General features: G+C 36.0%; 1 protein-coding gene across 1 annotated transcript in view; it reads left to right on the top strand.

Annotated features, from left to right (window-relative positions):
* Positions 1-5,771, top strand: part of LOC116895875 — a 68,950-nt gene extending 63,179 nt beyond the window's left edge. The window contains 3 exon segments of the mRNA XM_032896972.1: positions 608-717; positions 2,208-2,394; positions 5,574-5,771. Of these exon segments, the coding sequence (XP_032752863.1) occupies positions 608-717; positions 2,208-2,394; positions 5,574-5,771 (495 nt within the window).
* Positions 5,772-18,772: the final 13,001 nt, after the last annotated feature.

Raw genomic sequence — 18,772 nt, 5'->3', positions numbered from 1 at the left:
AGGGCAGTTATGATTGGCTGCTGTCTGGATGTACCACATAGGAGCTGATTTCTGTCAAGGCAGAGAGAGCTTTGGATTGGGAAGTAGATTGTAGATCTATGATGGCAAGTAGTGCTGTGGACTAGAAGTCAGGAGAGGCAATTTGAAAGGAAAATTGGTTTGTTTCATTGCTATAGCACCTAGGACTCTGCTGCTTTGATTCAAGTCATAGGTAGGAAAACACAAGATCCTGTGTATAGGTTCCACTTTTGAGCCAAGATTATGGGGAGATGAAAGTTTGGGAAATTTTTCTGGAAGTAGGGTCTCAACCAGTGATTCTCAACCATACTAATCCTACAACAGTAATACCTTTCCTCATGAGTTGGTTATTCCTAAGCAGTACATGATTTTGTTGCTGTTCCTAATTAAAATTTTGCTACAATATTAATTATAAAAAATGGATAGAATAACTGATATGGAAGATATATGATAGGTGACCCCCAAAAGGATTATGACACACAAGTTGAGAATCACTGGTCTAAACTGCTAATTTTAAACAAAAAAAGTTTTTCAAGTACTTTCTAAAATGTACATTAACCATTCCTTTTTTTTATTTCCATTAAAAAAGGACTTTATTTCAAATATAGATGGAAGCCTCCTGACTTCCAATTTATATGAAAATTGGCTTACCATCCCAGATGAAGGAACTCTGGCTGGAAAAATTAGTGCCATTCAAAGGTAATGATACAGTTAAGCATGTGGGGAACTGCACAAATATAGAAGCAGTGCTTTTGTAAGATTCATAGGCTTGTGTTTACAGGATTATTAGCTGGAATGATATCCCATGCCAAGAGGTTTACTTAGCTCATACTTGTATTGTCAGTTTTTAAAAATGTGTATTTCTCAAGCTAGAGTGTTGAATCATGTCTGTAATCCCACATGGGAGTCCTCTCCTTTAATACTCTTATGGTTTAGAAGACAGCCTATGTAACACATTGTGTGCACATCAGCATAGAGTATTGGTTTAGTTCCTGGGTGAGACATATTAAAAGAAGTATGTGCGTATAATACCTGTGGGATACATGCTTCATAGTATTATTGCCATGCTATTGTGAATATTTCACTTGTTAAGTATGTCATTGATTAGAACATGAAGCTATAACTGAGTATAGCTATAACTTTCTCAACTACAACTACCTAGAGAAGTTTAAGTCAGGTACATCATTGACTTCTTTGAATTATTCTCCTGTGCAATGATCCATAGGAAGATTTCGTATTTAATAGGAGCATTGAGCTCCCATTGCATAGGACCCCTACATCTCTTCCTTGACTGTAAAAGAAGCTTTCATAACTGCATTGTGTAGGGTCCCTAGTGTGTTTTCTGCTCCTTATATTCTAGAGTGTCAGAAGGGTGTTACATGGATCCATACTGCATTAGATATTAAATTTCTCTTTATGGTGGCTGGAAAGATGTTTTGATATTCAATAATACTAGATGTTTTTACACAAAGAACTCATTTGGTCTGCAAAAAACTTCATTCATTCTAATACCAGGGCATTGTATAGGGTCACTAGTGTGATATCTCCTCCTTATGATGTAGAGTGTCACAGAGTGTTACATGGATTCATAGTATATTAGATATCGAATGTTCAACATGTTGGCTGGAAAGATGAATCAGTTTTTGATAACACTAGATGTTTTCACACAGAGAACATACATGGTCTGCCAAAATCTTCATCCCTTCTAATACTGGGGCATTGTGTAGTGTTACTAGTGTGATATTATGTTCTACATTGTCACAATAGTGTTACATGGATTATTAATACATTAGTATTAAATGTGTCCCCATCGTGGTTGGAAAGATGATACACTGTTTAATAACACTAGATATTTTCATACACAGAACACACATGGTTTGCAAAAATCTTCATTCTTTTAATACCAGGGATCCTGACACATTTCTCTAGCTTCTCTAGGTAGCAGTCTTACATCTAGTATACAGAAATTCATACATATTTTTAAAAAGTTTCCCATGATTATATTCAGAAAAATCAGCTGTAGAAAATATTTTATGTAATACTCTAGTTATACATTCTTACATCTTTGATTTCTGATTAAACTTGAGTTGGTCTACAAAATGTTTACCTTGTGTTTTTTTGTAGTTAGTTTTGTAACTAACATTACTCTTAAGATGATCTAACATAACATTCTCCTTTTCGTTGTTTAGCCTTCTACAACAGATCCCAGAACCAAACTTTATACTACTGAAATATCTCATTTGTCTATTAGTGAAAATAAAAGACTCGCCCATGAATAAGCTAGATACTAAAAGGTTATCGATCCGCCTTGCTCCCCATGTCCTATGGGGTTGGACTTCTAGCAACTCATTATTTGGGAAAGTTGTCTCAAGAAAGGTAAAGGGATCTGATTTTTGCCTATGGAAACAAAATTCTAATTGTGATACAGGAATTTGGAACCCTTTATAAAGATCATAACTGCAAAAGGAAACCTTAGGATTGCATTCTTCTAGAGTGGAGAGGAATATATTTTGATCTATTTCAGGAAGTGTGGGAAGGGAGATTGTTGATATAGAATAAAGTAAGTGAATCATTTCTTTCTTTTGTTTTTTCTTCTTTCTTCTTAGATATTGATTTTAGATATTAATGTTTTACACAGCCATATGCTGCACTTAGAATGGCAGTCCAAGAAATGGTGTGTGTTATTTTGTATGCTTTCCATTATTTTAACACTACCATATTTCAGGTACACTTTCATGTTCTCCAGATCTACTGTAGCTGTTAATTTTATATAAACCCATACACATTAATATTTTTCACTAATTTCTTTACTCTATAACGTGATTGCAGTCCTTTCATCCAAGGCCCATCCTCACAACCCCTTCCTCCCTCCATTCTCCTTTAAGTCTGTAGTGAGGAACTTCCATGGACTCACTCTCATACAACCATTCACAACAGGAATAAGTGCATCTATGCCAACTGAAGCCAGACAAAGCGGCCCAGCTAAAAGAATCCGATCCAGTGGTAGACAACAGAGTGACAGCCAGTCCCCACAACACTAATTAGGGGAACTACCTGAGATCAAACTGCACATCTGCTACACATATGTAGGGGTGCCTAGATCCTGCTGCTGGAGCATATGAAGCGGGGAGGTCCTGCAGATTCAAAGCTGAAGGATCACAACAATAAAGGCAACAACAAGATACCAGGTTATACAAGGACAGGCATTTCTGTGGAGTTCCAGTAATGATGGTGTAGCAAAATCCAGAGGACTTGAACCAGAGCAAGTGACTTATTTCAATGGACATTTGCAAATAAACCTGTTTGGCCAAAGGGGTATAATGTGTAACACCTAATGGCAAAACACATCTCACACAGTGCATTTTTACAGATGTTCTCAAATTTTAGTTTGATTTTTTTTAATTTGACTTTAAATTTAAGACTTTATTTAATTATAATTCTTGAAATTTATGGAGGGGGTTGATACCAATGGAGATATAAAAGGATTGAAAAATGAAATGAGAGTTTCTTTATAGTATTATGAATAATTTACAGAGATTAAATAAAGAATACATTAATTTAAAAAGGAAGAAAGGCAATAAAAAAGTAAAAATGAAAGAAAGCATGGTAAATTTTTACTAGGAATTCTCAGGAATTAGGTCCACAGGAAGGAATATAGTGAGATTACACATGATGGAGGAGGATAGCCTACCTCACAGTTTGAATAGGATTCTCACCCAGGACTCTACTTGGCTTAGACAGACACATAACATTTTTAGTTAAATTCCAATTACCAAGCTACTGGAAACCTAAAATGCAAGTCTGTATTAAATTGCATGTTCTGTCCAAATGTAGCAATAAATAGTATTAGTCACTCTTAGTAGATATTAAATATTGCTCCTTTATGGACAATTCTTTTCAAATATACAATTCTGCATGCTCAAGTATGACAACAAGGAAGTAAAACTATTCTGTACCATCTGCATATAAAATTAGACAATCCACTGACTGTGATTTTCCTAAGAACGATTTCTTTCCTATCCTGTGCAAGACTGCTCAGTCATAAACTTTGGTGCATCCTGGGAAGAAACATATGTGATGAATAGATTTGACTTGATCTAAGTCAGGATCTCAGAACAAAAGTAACTTATCAGTTTTGATCAATGTAGGAAATGTCATAATTTTCTACTAATGCTGTGACAAAACACTGATGAAAAACAATTTTGCAAGACAGGTTACACTCTGGGGTAGACTTGCAGTTACCAGTTAAGTCCTGAGAAATGTCTGGGCGCAAAATGTAGCAGGGTAGGAACCTGGAGGCAAGAACTGAAGTGGAAGCTTAGTACTAGTTCTCCCTCCCACTTTGTATCTCATAACTTTCTTTTTCTGACTAATAGCTTAAGGGTTGCACCATCCTGGAGATCTCGACCTTACGAATTCCAAGGTTAATCAGGACAATATTCTTAGTCTTCCCCATACAACAGGTCAGTGTGATGGAGGAAGTTTCAAATTTCTTCTCTAATTGGGGAAGCTCAGTGGTAGATCCTCTAGCAAGCACAAGGCCCTGGGTTCAGTCCCAGTTTCTCTCTCAACTCCTTCTCTCAGTTACCTTTTTTAAAACACCAAGAGCTAAAAAACAACCAAAGAGTGCACTTTGGAGGAACTGATGTCCCCAGCTGGATATGTAGTAGAAGATTGCCTTATTGGGCATCACTGGGAACGGAGCCCCTTAGTCCTGTGTAGTCTTGATGACCCAGAGTCTAGAAATGCTTGGGTGTCAAGGCAGGAGTGGGTGGGTGAATGAGCGAGCACTGTCATAGAAGCAGGGGGTGGAGATACAAGGTTTGTGGCAGGGAAAATAGGAAAGGGGATGATGTATGAAATGGAAATAAATAAATATAAAACAATAAAAATAAAGCAACATGACCTAAGAAACTTACTGAAGTAAGTGTTTCTTTGGGACTTAGAAATGCAGAGGGAGTAGAGACCTTCAATGGCATGACAGAGGAGCATGGCTGCAGACAGGAACAACAACCAAAGGGGAAGCTGAGCCCTGATGGCTCTTATCTTGGGCAGCAAACCTGTAGCAGGGAAAGTACACTGAGAATGGTCACCAGCAGTTTGTGACCCAAATTCTAAGCAGAGGCATACTTCCACCAGCAGGGCCAAAGGACTTAAAGCAGCAGAAATTTGTCACCAAGTGTGTATTGCCATGCCTGGAATTAGAGTGGCATCCCTTTCAATTCATCACAGCAAACCCACACACACCGCTCCTCCAAAAAACTCAACAAACCACTGTCATCAATTTGATTCACTCACCGTATTTAGCACCGTGTCAGTTCTGAAATGTTGCTTTGGTTGAGTAGTCCTTCTATTCCTTGCAATCTACATGAAACTTTAACAAGTTTTAGTAAAATGCCAAGAACTTAGAGTCTCCATTTCAGAGACTTCATTTCATGGATTCCTATCTGTTTGTGGCAACTTTTATTTTTCTCATAATTTTGTATTTTATTTTTAAATTTTCATTTTGTAAACTCTGTGAAATGACACTCTTGAATTTGCCTTGTGTATTACAGATATCTCTTATGCAAATTATGATTGACAATTATATTCAAATATTTGAAAATGATAATAAATATTGCATCCACATGGACAAAAGTTCTGATGGATTAAAGACATCTGCAGATTTCATAAATTCTTCTGGCAAATCAACTACTATGAATGAAATCATAGGTGGACACAATAGGAAAACCTGTTGCAATGATAAAATTTAAATATTTCATATGTTGCTCTACAGGAATGGTCCTTCAGGTATGAAAAGATTTATTTAGACATCAAGGGAATGGAAGGACAATATCATTCTGTGATTTCATATATTTGTAAATCTCAAAGGAGCAAAGAGGTCATAAAATTATATTAGAATATGGGTAATGTTTTAAACAACAATTTCATTAAATTATGCTTAAATATATGCTATATATATTTATATACTCATATTCTTATGTGCATCTATATACATACAGTTATGTATAATAAACTATTTACCCCCATAAGAATCCCACAATATTGTCTTTTTTCCCATGGTCCCTAATTCATAGGATATATCATTCATATGAAAATATTATTTTGGATGAGATCATGTAGAAACATTTATTTGATTCATGTATCCATTAAAACATTCTGCATGTTTAAGCCCTGTTCCACTGTCAACATGCTTAGCTATCCTACTGTACAAGTACTATTTTTTTAAATTCCTATGAGAGACAATCTTGCCAAATTTTTAGCATTGGTATAAATATTAAATTGAAGAGGATCCACTTAAAAAGATATTTGAAGAAAGATAGAGGCTAAAACACTCCTGATCATTAGGTAGTGACACTCAAATTCATATCCATTGATAACTCAAATAATTCTTTGTATAGATTTAAGAATACATATTGAAATATTACCCTTTTATTTTAATCGTGCTTCATATTCTTTTTTAATTTATACTATTTTTAATGCTACAATCCAAATCACAATTCAAAATATTATTCTGTACTTAAAGTGTACAAAGGGACGTCTTGCAAAGTTTTTTAAAATTTTTTATTAGATATATTTCTTTAATTACATTACAAATGATATGCCCCTTCCCTATTTCCTGTCCATAATCCCCCACGCTCTCCCCTCCCCCTCCCCCATACAGGTATTCCCCCTATACATCCCCCTTTCTGTCAACCCCATATTCACCTGCACTGGGGTCAAACCTTGGCAGCACCAAGCACTTCCCATCCACTGGTTCCCTAACAAGGCTCTTCTCTGCTACATATGCAGTTGGAGCCCTGAGTCAGTCCATGTATAGACTTTCGGGGGTTGTTTAGTCCCTGAAAGCATGCTTGGTTGGCAAAGTTGTTTTTATGGTGTTGCAAGCTCTCTCAATTCTTTCTATACTCCCTCTAATTCCACCCAAGGGGGTCCTGTTCTCAGTTCAGTGGTTTACTGCAAACATTGACCTCTGTATTGGACATGCTCTGGATATGTCTCTCAGAAGAGATCTGTATCCCATCCTCTTCTGCATGCATTTTTTTTCAGCTGCGACAATATTATCTAGTTTTGGTGGCTGTATATATATGGGCCACATGAGAGGCAGGCTCTGAATGACCATTCCTTGAGTTGCTGCTCAAAACTTTGCTTCCATATCCCCTCCTAAGGATATTTTTTACCCCTTTTAAGAAGGAGAAGAAGCATCCACATTTTAGTCATCCTTCTACTTAAGATTCCTGTGGTCTGTGGATTGCATCTTGGGTAATTCAAGCTTTTTGACTAATATCCACTCATCCATGAGAACATACCTAGTGTGTTTTTCTGTGATTGATTTACCTCACTCAGGATGATATTTTCTAGTTCATTCCATTTGCTGATGAATTTCATGAAGTCATTGTTTTTGATACCTGAGTAGTAGTACTCCATTGTGTAGATGTACCACAGTTTTTGAATCCATTCCACTGTTTCAATAGCATCTGGGTTTTTTTCCTTCTCCTGGCTATTATAAATATGGCTGTTATGAACATAGTGGAGCATGTGTCTTTGTTGTATGTTGGAGCATCCTTTGGGTATATGCCCAGGAGAGTTATAGCTGGGTCCTCAGGTAGTGGAATGTCCAATTTTTGAGAAACCTCCAGACTGATTTCCAGAGTGGTTGTACCAGTTTGCAATCCCATCAAAAATCGAGGGGCGTTCCTCTTTCTCCACATCCTGGCCAGCACATGCTGTCACCTGAAATTTTTATCTTAGCCATTCTGAGTAGTGTGAGGTGGAATCTCAGGGTTGTTTTGATTTGCATTTATCTGAAGTGACATGAATCTATCATCTGAGAATATTTTTCTAACAATGACATTTTTTGTTTCATTTAGCAGAAGAAAACAGAACACCTACCACATATAAGTGGTAGACGATGACGTGAAGACGTTCTAAGGTCATTCTATTTTCATGTTCCTGTCTACCGCCCACTAAATTGTAGCAGAAGATATTATTACAAGATCCTACTTCTGCTTTATATTTCACCATATTAGTTACAAATAATTTTCCCTCATTAAACTTATTTTATTCTCCATATTATATATTGTTTGCTATTATAATAAATGTTATTAAATTGTTTTATTGCTTACACTGCAATGTGCCTTGTTCATAATTCTCCATAATCTTTGGAAAATAGCATTTTTCAGTTTATAGCCCATTTCTAGTACTAGTTTTTCCACCTCAGTTACCAAAGTATTGCCAGAAGCTAATGACATTAAAAAGCCCTCAGAGTTATGCCTAGAATGCAGTGTGATACAAAGTTCTAAATAAAGTTCTAGTAACAATAAAAATTAATCTTCACACTTGATGAAATTAGAGGTGGATCATGGTTTTTAGAATATACAAAATGACCTGAAAACATCCGCAACTTAGCAATTGAGATACAGCCTTTGGGACATGAATTTGGGTCATCAAAACATACTGTAAAAAATAAACTAAACTGGGTATTGTAGCACCAGCATCTCTCGACCAGAAGCTTCTACATGGATGGAAATCAGAATTGGAGACAGTAATTAACAAGAACTTTTTGATCGGACAGATATTCTGACATGTTTTCAGTAATAATCAAAAAAGACCTGTGATGAAAAGAGAAAAGAAAAGGGGGGGAGGGAGGGAGGAGAGGGAGGGGGAGGGGAGAGGGAGAGAGGGAGGGAGAGAGGGATGGAGGGGGGGAGGGAGGGAAGAACAGAGAGAGAGAGGAGAGAGAGAGAGAGAGAGAGAGAGAGAAGAGAGAGAGAAAGACAAATACTGGAGGCTCTTAAATTTCAATAAGCTCAAAGCTGTAAATTCATCACTAGTGATGTACTCTGTGTATGTTTTACACACACACAAACATACAGGCACACATACATACACACATGCACTCTCACACACACATATCTACATGCATTACATACACTCAGAAATGGACAAAAGAATACAGTACATTTGTTGTATCTGCCTCCTCAACATGAAATGTTTTTATTCATAAATTGTCTATCATGAAAAGGGTCTGCAATACAAATTTGAAATATGGAAGTCTTAGAAAAAACCTCCAATAAAGTAATTGATTATTTCCATAATTACTCTACATAGGTCTCTCCTGAACTCACATTATTATAAGTTCAAAATGTTTTCATTTATTACTATTATTATTTTTAAATGTTTTTTTGATTGAAATTGAATTATAGCACTGTAGGCTGACTTTTCTCCCTTCAGTCCCTGAAATTTCAAATATTTCAAAATTGTTTTATATATGTATTTATGTATATATGTATCTTTAAAAATATGAATACATCTTGAGTCCATTTTCTTGTGTGTGTGAATATGGTTTCCATGATGTTCAGTGTGTATTAGACAATCCACATCCAGATAATTTCTGGAAAAATTAATATTCTGGCAGTCATCTTTAGCTGCCGATCATTTTTGACACATCAAATTTTGACCATTGTCTCAATACTTCTTGGTACTGTTGTCATTGTGGTTTTGCACCCTTTTTTATGAAAGACAATTTCAAAACAGACTTTCAAGTATGCTGGCCTGTCCAGTCTTTGTAACTCCTTTTCTAAAATGTTCCCTGAGCTACAGGGAGTTTAGCTATAATGTACATATATTCACAAGTGTTAGGTATTCCACTATGCACTTATCTCTTCATTGTGTACATTTTTGTTTTCTGTCATGTTCTTCATTTTTGTACTAAGAAACTTCTTTGATGATAGATGATGGCCCCACCTATTGGTGGATATAAGACTAATATTTAGAATGCTGTAAAGAACCTGGTGACTTAGTAAATTTATGTGATATATATTAAGGTTTATTACATCAGTAGCTCCATAAATCTGACTAGATTTCTTGCACCAGCCATGATTTCAATACTTTTGAGAGAAATTCTTTCAATTGCTAAAGCATTTCATGGAACTTTTCCCAAAATATGGAATCTTTAGGTAGCACTTGGATTCCTGTCAGATATGGGGGCTTGAGTGCCTGTTGCCAAATAAATCTTACAGGGATGTCTCAGCAATCAACTGATTCTGTCTGGATATGTCTTAGAAACCTCTTTCTTTAAGTCACAGTTCTAAGGTACATAAAGCAGTATGCAGGTCGAAATGTTAGGGAAGAAACTGATAGTTGTACCCATCTTGAACACCTATGAAATATGCCAATAACCAGTATCAGATATCAGAATAGGTGCAATAAGGGGCACTAACACCTCAGTTGTAAACAACTGCACTTTGATTAGACTTCAATGTAATTTCTTTACCACAGCATTGAACATAGTTCTGGGTCTTTCATTTGTTTTCTCAGAAATAATGATATTCCTAAGTACCGCTTTATAGATCAACATTTTATGCCTTGTTATTTCTCTTTAGGATCATCCGTTCAGGTCCTTTGCCTTGTACAAGTCACATATTTTCACTCCTCTTTTACAAATGAATTCATTTTCCGAGGAAATTATGAATGAAATAGAAATATGCAATTCCTTCATTTGTGAATACTTATTTTTTTTCTTTCCACATCTGAAATTAGGCAAACTTGATTGTATTCTGAAATGTTAATAGTTGAAATTTCAAGTGTCATATGAATACATTTTGCATATACATATACATACATATACATATACATATATAAATACTGGATAACATATACATATATATACATATATATATATATATATATATTATGTACTTGTATTTCAAATGCTATCTCCCTTCCAATCTTCATAAAGCCCCTTATCCCTCCCACTTCACCATTCGTCTATGAGGGAGCTCCCCAACCCATCCACACACTCCTGTCTCACCGCACTTAGCTTTTCCAAGACAGGTAAATTAGTTCTTCATAATTTTTGCTTCACACTATATCTATCAGATGGTTCTAAACTAAAGCAAACTAAAGAAAGTTGCTCCAACTTTATGAAAAATACAAGAGACTCTCTAGGCAGACACCTGTCTCTACAGATTATATATGTTTTGGAAGCTAAATATTTGTGCTACTTATATATTCAGGTAATATTTTAACTTATTCTCAGATCTCTGATACAGTTAAAGAACAGTTATAGTCTCCTAATCCAATTTAAGGTCTTAAACATTAAGGAAGATGTTCTAGATTTGATAGGATGTTTTTCAGTTGGTAATGCAAGTTAAAATCAAAATAAAATTTACGTAGAGAAGTATAAATGTTTTTATTAGATAATTTTATTTACATTTCAAATGTTATTCCCTTTCCCAGTTCCCTATTCATAAGCCCCCTATCCCTTCCTGCTCCCCCTTCTTCTATAAGGGTGTTTCTGCTCCCCAAAAACACCCCCTTGCTGCCTCCCCAACCTGACATTCCATTTCACTGGAAGGTCCAGCCTAGGCAGGACCAAGGGCTTCTCCTTTCATTGGTACCGAACAAAACCATGCTCTGCTACATATGCAATGGGAGTCATAGGTTTGTCCATGTATAGTCTTCGGGTAGTGGTTTAGTCCCAGGGAGCTCTGGTTGGTGACTACTGTTGTTCTTACTGGGTTACAAGCCACCTCAGCTCCTTCAATCCTTTCTCTAACTCTTCTGATGGAGACATGGTTCTCAGTTCAATTGTTTGTATGGTTTTTTGCTAGCACTTGCCTCTGTATTTGTCACATTCTTGCTGAGCCTCTCAGGAGACAGCTATATTAGGCTTCTGTCAGCATGTACTTTTTGACTTCATCAATATAGTCTAGTTTTGGTGGTTTGTGCATATACATACATATATACATACACATGTATGTATGTATGTATGTATGTATGTATGTATGTATGTATGGGCTGGAACTCCAGGTGAGTAGGCTGTGAATGGCCAATCCTTCAGTCTCTGATCCAACCTTTGGCTCCATATTTCCTCCTATGAATATTTTTGTTCCACCTTTTAAGAAGGACTAAAATATTTGCACATTGGTTGTATTTCTTCTTCAGCTTCATGTGGTCTGTGGATTGTATCTCGGGTAATTCAAGCTTTTGAGCTAATATCCACTTATCAGTGAGTAAATACCATGGTTTTTGTGACTGGGTTACCTCACTCAGGATAACATTTTCTAGTTTTATCCATTTGCTTAAGAAGTTCATGAAATCATTGTTTTTAATTGTTGAGTAGTACTCCATTATGTAAATGTACCACATTTTCTGTATGTAGTCCTTTGTTGAAGGACATTTGGGTCCTTACCAGCTTCTAACTATTATAAAGCTACTATGAACATAGTGGAGCATGTGTCCTTGTTATATATTGGAGCCTCTTTTGGATATATGCCAAGGAGTAGCATAGCTGGGTCCTCAGGTAGTACTATGTCCAATTTTCTGAGAAACCTACTACTGATTTCCTGAGTGGTTGTACCAGCTTGCAATTCCACCAACAGTGGAGGAGTGTTGCTTTTTCTCCAAGTATGACTTTGAACTTAACCATTCTGACTGGCAAGGGGTAGAATCTCAGGGTTGTTTTTATTTGCATTTCCCTGATGACTAAAGATGTTGAACATTTCTTTAGACACCTCTCAGCCACTCGAATTTCTCAACTGACAAGTATTTTTTTAGCTCTGTACCCCATTTTAATAGGATTATTTGGCTCTTTAGAATGTAACTTCTTGAGTTCCTTGTATATACTGGATATTAGCCCTCTATCACATGTAGGATTAATAGAGACCTTTTCTCAATCTGATGATTGCTGTTTTGCCCAAATGACAGTGTCCTTTGCCTTCCAGAAGCTTTGCAGTTTCATGAGGTCCAATTTATAGATTCTTGATCTTAGAGCATAAGCCATTGGTTTTGTGTTCAGGAAATTTTCCCTAGTGCCTATATTCAAGGCTTTTACCCACTTTTTCTTCTATTAGTTTGAGTGTATCTGGTTTGATGTGGAGGTCCTTGATCCACTTGGACTTAAGCTCTGTACAGAGCACTAAGAATTGTTTGATTTGCAATCTTCTACATGCTGACCCCTCCAGTTGAACAACGACCTTTAGTTAAAAGTGCTGTCTTTTTTCCACTGGGTGATTTGTAGCTCCTTTGACAGAGATCAAATGACAATAGATGTGTGGGTTCATTTCTGGGTCTTCAATTCTGTTCCATTGATTTACCTACCTGTCTCTGCATGAGTACCATACAGTTTTTAACACCATTGCTCTGTAATACTGCTTGAGGTCAGGGATGGTGATTCCAACCAGAAATTCTTCTATTGTTGAATATAAATTTTAGCTATTCTGGGTTTTTGTTATTCCAAATGAATTTGCCAATTGCTATTTCTAATAACTCTATGAAGAATTGTATAGGAATTTTGATGGGAATTCACTGAATATGTAGATTGCTCTTGGTGAAATGGCTATTTTTACTATACTTAATCCATGAGCATGGGATGTTGGTCCCTCTTCTGAGATCTTCTTCAATCTCTTTCTTCAGAGACTTGAAGTTTTGTTATACATGTCTTTCACTTGCTTGGTTAAAGTCATACCTAGTTCTTTTATGTTACTTATGAATATTGTAATGGGTGTCATTTTCCTAATTTCTTTCTCAGTCTGTTGATCCTTTAAGTAGAGGAAAGGTACTGATTTGTTTGAGTTAATTTTATACCCAACCACTTTGCTCAAGATGTTTATCAGTCTTAGTAGTTCTCTGGTAGAATTTTTGGGGTCACTTAAGTACACTATCATATCATCTGCCAATAGTGAAGTTTTGCCTCCCTCCTTTCCAACTTATATTCCTTTGATCTCCTTTTCATGTCTGATTGCTCTTGCTAGGACTATGGTACTATAATGAGTAAGTAGCAAAGAGTGAGCAGTCTTGTCTAGTCCTTGATTTTAGTGAGATTGTTCAAGTTTCTCTCCATTTAGTTTGATGTTGGTTACTGGTTTCTTGTATATTGTTTTTACTATGTTTAGGTTGGACCTTGAATTCCTCATCTTTCCAAGATTTTTACCATGAAAGGATTTTGAATTTTGTCAAATGTTTTCTCAACATCTAATGAGATGGTCATGTGTTTTTTTTTCCTTTGAGTTTGTTTATATAATAGATTACATGGATACATTTTCTTATATTGGACCATGCCTGCATCCCTTCGATTAATCCTACTTAATCATGATGGATGATCATTTTGATGTGTTCTTGAATTCAGTTTGCACAAATTTAATTCAGTATATTTGCATTGATATTCAAAGGGAGCTTAGTCTGAAGTTCTCTTTGCTGAGTCTTTGAGTGGTTTATGTATAAGCATAATTGTGGCTTCATAGAAGAAATTGGATAGTGCTCCTTCTCTTTCTATTCTGTGAAATAATTGTACAGTATTGGTATGAGGTCTATGAAGATCTGATAGAATGCTACATTAATCCCGTCTGGTCCTGGAGTTTTTTTGTTTGGAAGATTTTAATGACTGTGTCTATTTCTTTAGGAGTTTGGGGCTATCAGATGGTTTATCTGTTCCTGATTTAATTTTGGTACCTGGTATCTGTCTCGAAAATTGTCCATTTCATTTAGATTTTCCAGTTTTGTTGAGTATAGGCTTTTGTAGTAGGAACTGATGATTCTTTGAATTTCCTCAGATTCTGTTGTTATGTCTCCCTTTTTATTTCTGATTTTGTTAATTTGGATATACTCTCTGTGACCTCTGGCTAGTCTGGCTAAGGGTTTATCTATCTTGTTGATTTTCTCAAGAATGAATTCCTGGTTTTGTTGATTCTCTGTATAGTGCTTTTTGTTTCTACTTGGTTGATTTCATCCCAGAGTTTGATTATTTCCTACTGTCTACTCCTCTTGGGTTCATTTGCTTCTACTTGTACTAGAGCTTTTAGGTGTCCCCTCAAGCTGCTAGTGTATGCTCTATCAAGTTTCTTTTTGGAGTTGCTCAGAGATATGAGTTTTCCTCTTAGCACTGTTTCCATTATGTCCAAAGTGTTTAGGTATGTTGTGCCCTCATATTCATTAAATTCTAAAAAGTGGTTAATTTCCTATTTCTTCCTTGACCGAGTTATCATTGAGTAGAGCATTGTTTAATTTCCATGTATATGTGGGCTTTTTGTTGCTTATGTTGTTATTGAAGACAAGCCTTGGTTCTTGGCGATCTGTTAGGATGCATGGGATTATTTCAATCTTGTATCTGTTGAGTGCTGTTTTTTGAACAATTGTATGGTTAATTTTAGAGAAGGCAGTATGTGGTGCTGAGAAATTATATTCTTTTGCTTTACAATGAAATGTTCTATAAATATCTGTTAAATTCATTTGGTTCTTAACTTCTGTTAGTTTCTCTGTGTCTTTGTTTAGTTTCTACTTCCATGATCTGATAGAATGCTACATTGATGAGAGTGGGGTGTTGAAATTTCCCACTATTATTATGTGAGATACAATGTGTTCTTTGAGCTTTAGTAAGGTTTCTTTTATGAATGAAGTTGCCCTTGCATTTGGAGCATAGTTATTCAGGATTAAGAGTTCATATTGGTGGATTTTTCCTTTGATGAATATGAAGTGTCCTTCCTTATCATTTTTGATAACTTTTGATTGAAAGTCGATTTTATTCAATATTAGAATGACTACTCCAATGTATTTCTTGGGATCACTTGCTTGGAAAATTTTTTCCAGCCTTTTACTCTGAGGTATTGTCTGTCTTTGTGGTTTTTCCGATATGCAGCAAAATTCTGGGTCCTCTTTACATATCCAGTCTGTTAGTCTATGTCTTTTTATTGGGATATGAGTCCATCTATGTTAAGAGATATTACAGAATAGTAATTGTTGTTTTATATTATTTTTATTGTTAGAGGTTGAATTATGTTTGTTTTTCTCTTTTCTTTTGGGTTTGTTGAAAGATTACTTCCTTGCTTTTTCTAGGGTAGAATTTCCCTCGTATGTTGGAGTTTTCCATGTATTATCCTTTGTAGGGATGGATTTGTGGCAAGATATTTTGTAAATTTGGTTTCTTTACATAATATCTTGGTTTCTCCATCTATGTTGATTTAGAGATTTGCTTGATATAGTAGCCTGGGCTGGCATTTGTGTGCTCTTAGGGTCTGTATGACATCTTCCTAGGATATTCTGGCTTCCATAGTCTCTAGTGAGAGATCTGGTGTAATTCTGATTCGTCTTCCTTTATATGTTACTTGACATTTTTCTTTTACTGTTTTTAATATATTTTTCTCCATTTTGTGTGTTTGGTGTTTTGACTATTATGTGATGGGAGGAGTTTCTTTTCTGGGCCAATCTACTTGGAGTTTTGTAGGCTTCTTGTACGTTTATGAGCATCTCTTTTCTTTATGTTAGGGAAGTTTTCTTCTATAATTTTGTTAAAGATATTTACTTGCCTTTTAAGTTAGAATCCTTTCTCTCTTCTATACCCATTATCCTTAGGTTTGATCTTCTCATTGTGTCCTGGATTTCCTGGATGTTTTGGGTTAGGAGCCTTTTCTGTTTTATATTATCTTTGGAGATTGTGTCAATGTTTTCAATGGTATCTTCTACCCCTGAGATTCTCTCTTTATCTCTTTTATTTTGGTGGTGATGCTTGCATCTTTGATTCCTGATCTCTTTCCTACGTTTTCTACCTCCAGAATTGTCTCCCTTTATTGCTTTCTGTATTTTTTCTACTTCCATTTTTGATTCTGTGTTGTTTTGTTCAATTCCTTCACCTCTTTTGTTTTGTTTTCCTGTAATCCTTTAAGGGCTTCTACTTGTTTACATGTGTTGTCTTGTATTTCTTTAAGAGAGTTATTTATGTTCTTCTTAAAGTCCTCTATCACTATCGTGTGATGTGATTTGAAATCTAAATCTTGTTTTCCAGTATTTGCTCTAGTATGAGAACTGTGCTCTGATGATCCCAAGTAATCTTGGTTTCTCTTGCTTAGATTCCTGTGCTTGCCTTTGGCCATCTGGTTTTTCTCTGGTATTAGCCGGTTTTGCTGGCTCTAACAGTGGCTTCACCCTCCTGTAAGTCTGTGAGTCAGCACTCCTGGCTAAGGGCTTTTTCCAGGTGGGGTCTGGATACAAAGAGCTGTGTCACAGGGTTAACAATGAGCCCAAGGGAAACCAGTAGGATCCTGTCCCTGACTGCTGCTAAGTTCCTGTCCCAGGTTCCTCTTGGGCCAGGAATCTGAGCAGAAGTGGTTGTTCCCACCCTGTGTTCTTAGGATTTTCTACACTTCTGAGAGTCTAGCTCTCTCCTCCAGGGGATCTGGGTATAAAGAGCTGTGGGGCTAGGTCAGCTCCTGGCACAGGCAGTAAGGAGAAGGATCCTGTCCCAGACTGCTCTTGGGTTTCTGTGTTCTGATGACTCCAGGCGGGTCCCTTGGAGCAGAAGTGGTGGTCTTACCTCTACTCTCAGATATATCAGCACTCCTGGTGACTGACTTCCAGTTCTGGGTGCAGCAGAGACAGGAAGGTTCCTGTCCCTGACTGCTCCTAGGTTCCTATGTCCACAGGGCTCCAAGTGGTGGTCTCTTTTGAGCTCTCAGGATTGTCTGCACTTCTCTCCTCCACAGGATTTGGGTACCCATTTTATTCTTCTAAACCAAAATATTCCTCTCCTTTATGCATTCTTTTATTTAAAATTACTTATAATCATTAAATGAGTCATTGTAAGTAAATCATAAGTAGTCTTATACATTTTATAGAAGTACCTACAAAATAATTATAAAATAATAGATAAGAATGCCTTTAAACATAGCTAAGAATGTCCTGACTGATAATATTGTTGAAATGCTATGGTGACATATCAATAAATCAAGATTCAGGCACTTTATTTTCTAATAAAATTTGAAATACTTTAATGTGACTTTTACATTTTCCTCCAGGCCTTTCCTGTTGGCTTATCTGCTTACTCTCTAAAGTGCCTTTGAGATTACAACTGTCACCACTATGTTTTTTCAGAAGGATTTCTATCATACATACCTCTCTTTTATTGGGGGTATGTATCTAATGAATATACATAAAATAAATTTAAAGACTAAAAACAATAAATAATTTTGTTTATGTTTTTCATTTTTCTATATGGTACAAAAAGTAGTTTATTTGGCTTTCAAATGGAATTATAACATAGAAACCAAATCTAGAATGTCTTCTCATGTGGTTCTAGATAAAAGTTTTCATCTAACAAATTTTAGTATTTAATGCACCTGTTAAAGTTCACAGTAACATTAAATGTTCCAAAATATATTGAGTATTTCAGAAGTAGGGTTTTTATCAAGATGAGCAAGGTTAATTAATTAAACTATAAAAACGGTTGCCTAAAAAGCTTCTCTGGAGACACCATGAAATCAAAGGACTATGAGATGATGCTTGAGGCACAAACATTAAATTATCTGAGCATATTTTTGCATCATTATTTTTAAGTTAAAAGAAATCCTATCAAATCTGAATCATAACTAAAGTTCATTTTGTTACTAGAGACCTCAGGGGTAAATAAAATTTTTGATGTTTTTTTTTTAAATTCTTTTAAACTGTATTTTAAAAAACACAAATTCATATCCAACTATTTCTGATGGACTGCAAAGAAGGCTCTGTCAGGAAAGTGACTGTCTTAGTTAGGGTTTGATTGCTGTGAACAGACACTGTGACCAATGTACGTCTTATAAAGGACAACATTTAATTGGGGCTGGCTTACAGGTTCAGAGGTTCAGTCCATTATCATCAAGGTGGGAGCATGGCAGCATCTCAGGCAGCCATAGTACAGGAGGAGCTGAGTTCTACATCTTCAGGATAAGGAAGCCAGGAACAGACTGAGCATTCCAAGGCAACTAGGAGGAAGGCCTCCAAGCTT

This window comes from Rattus rattus, chromosome 3 (assembly GCF_011064425.1).
Source record: "Rattus rattus isolate New Zealand chromosome 3, Rrattus_CSIRO_v1, whole genome shotgun sequence".
Taxonomy (NCBI): Eukaryota; Metazoa; Chordata; class Mammalia; order Rodentia; family Muridae; genus Rattus; species Rattus rattus.
This window is presented reverse-complemented; position numbering and strand designations above follow the sequence as displayed.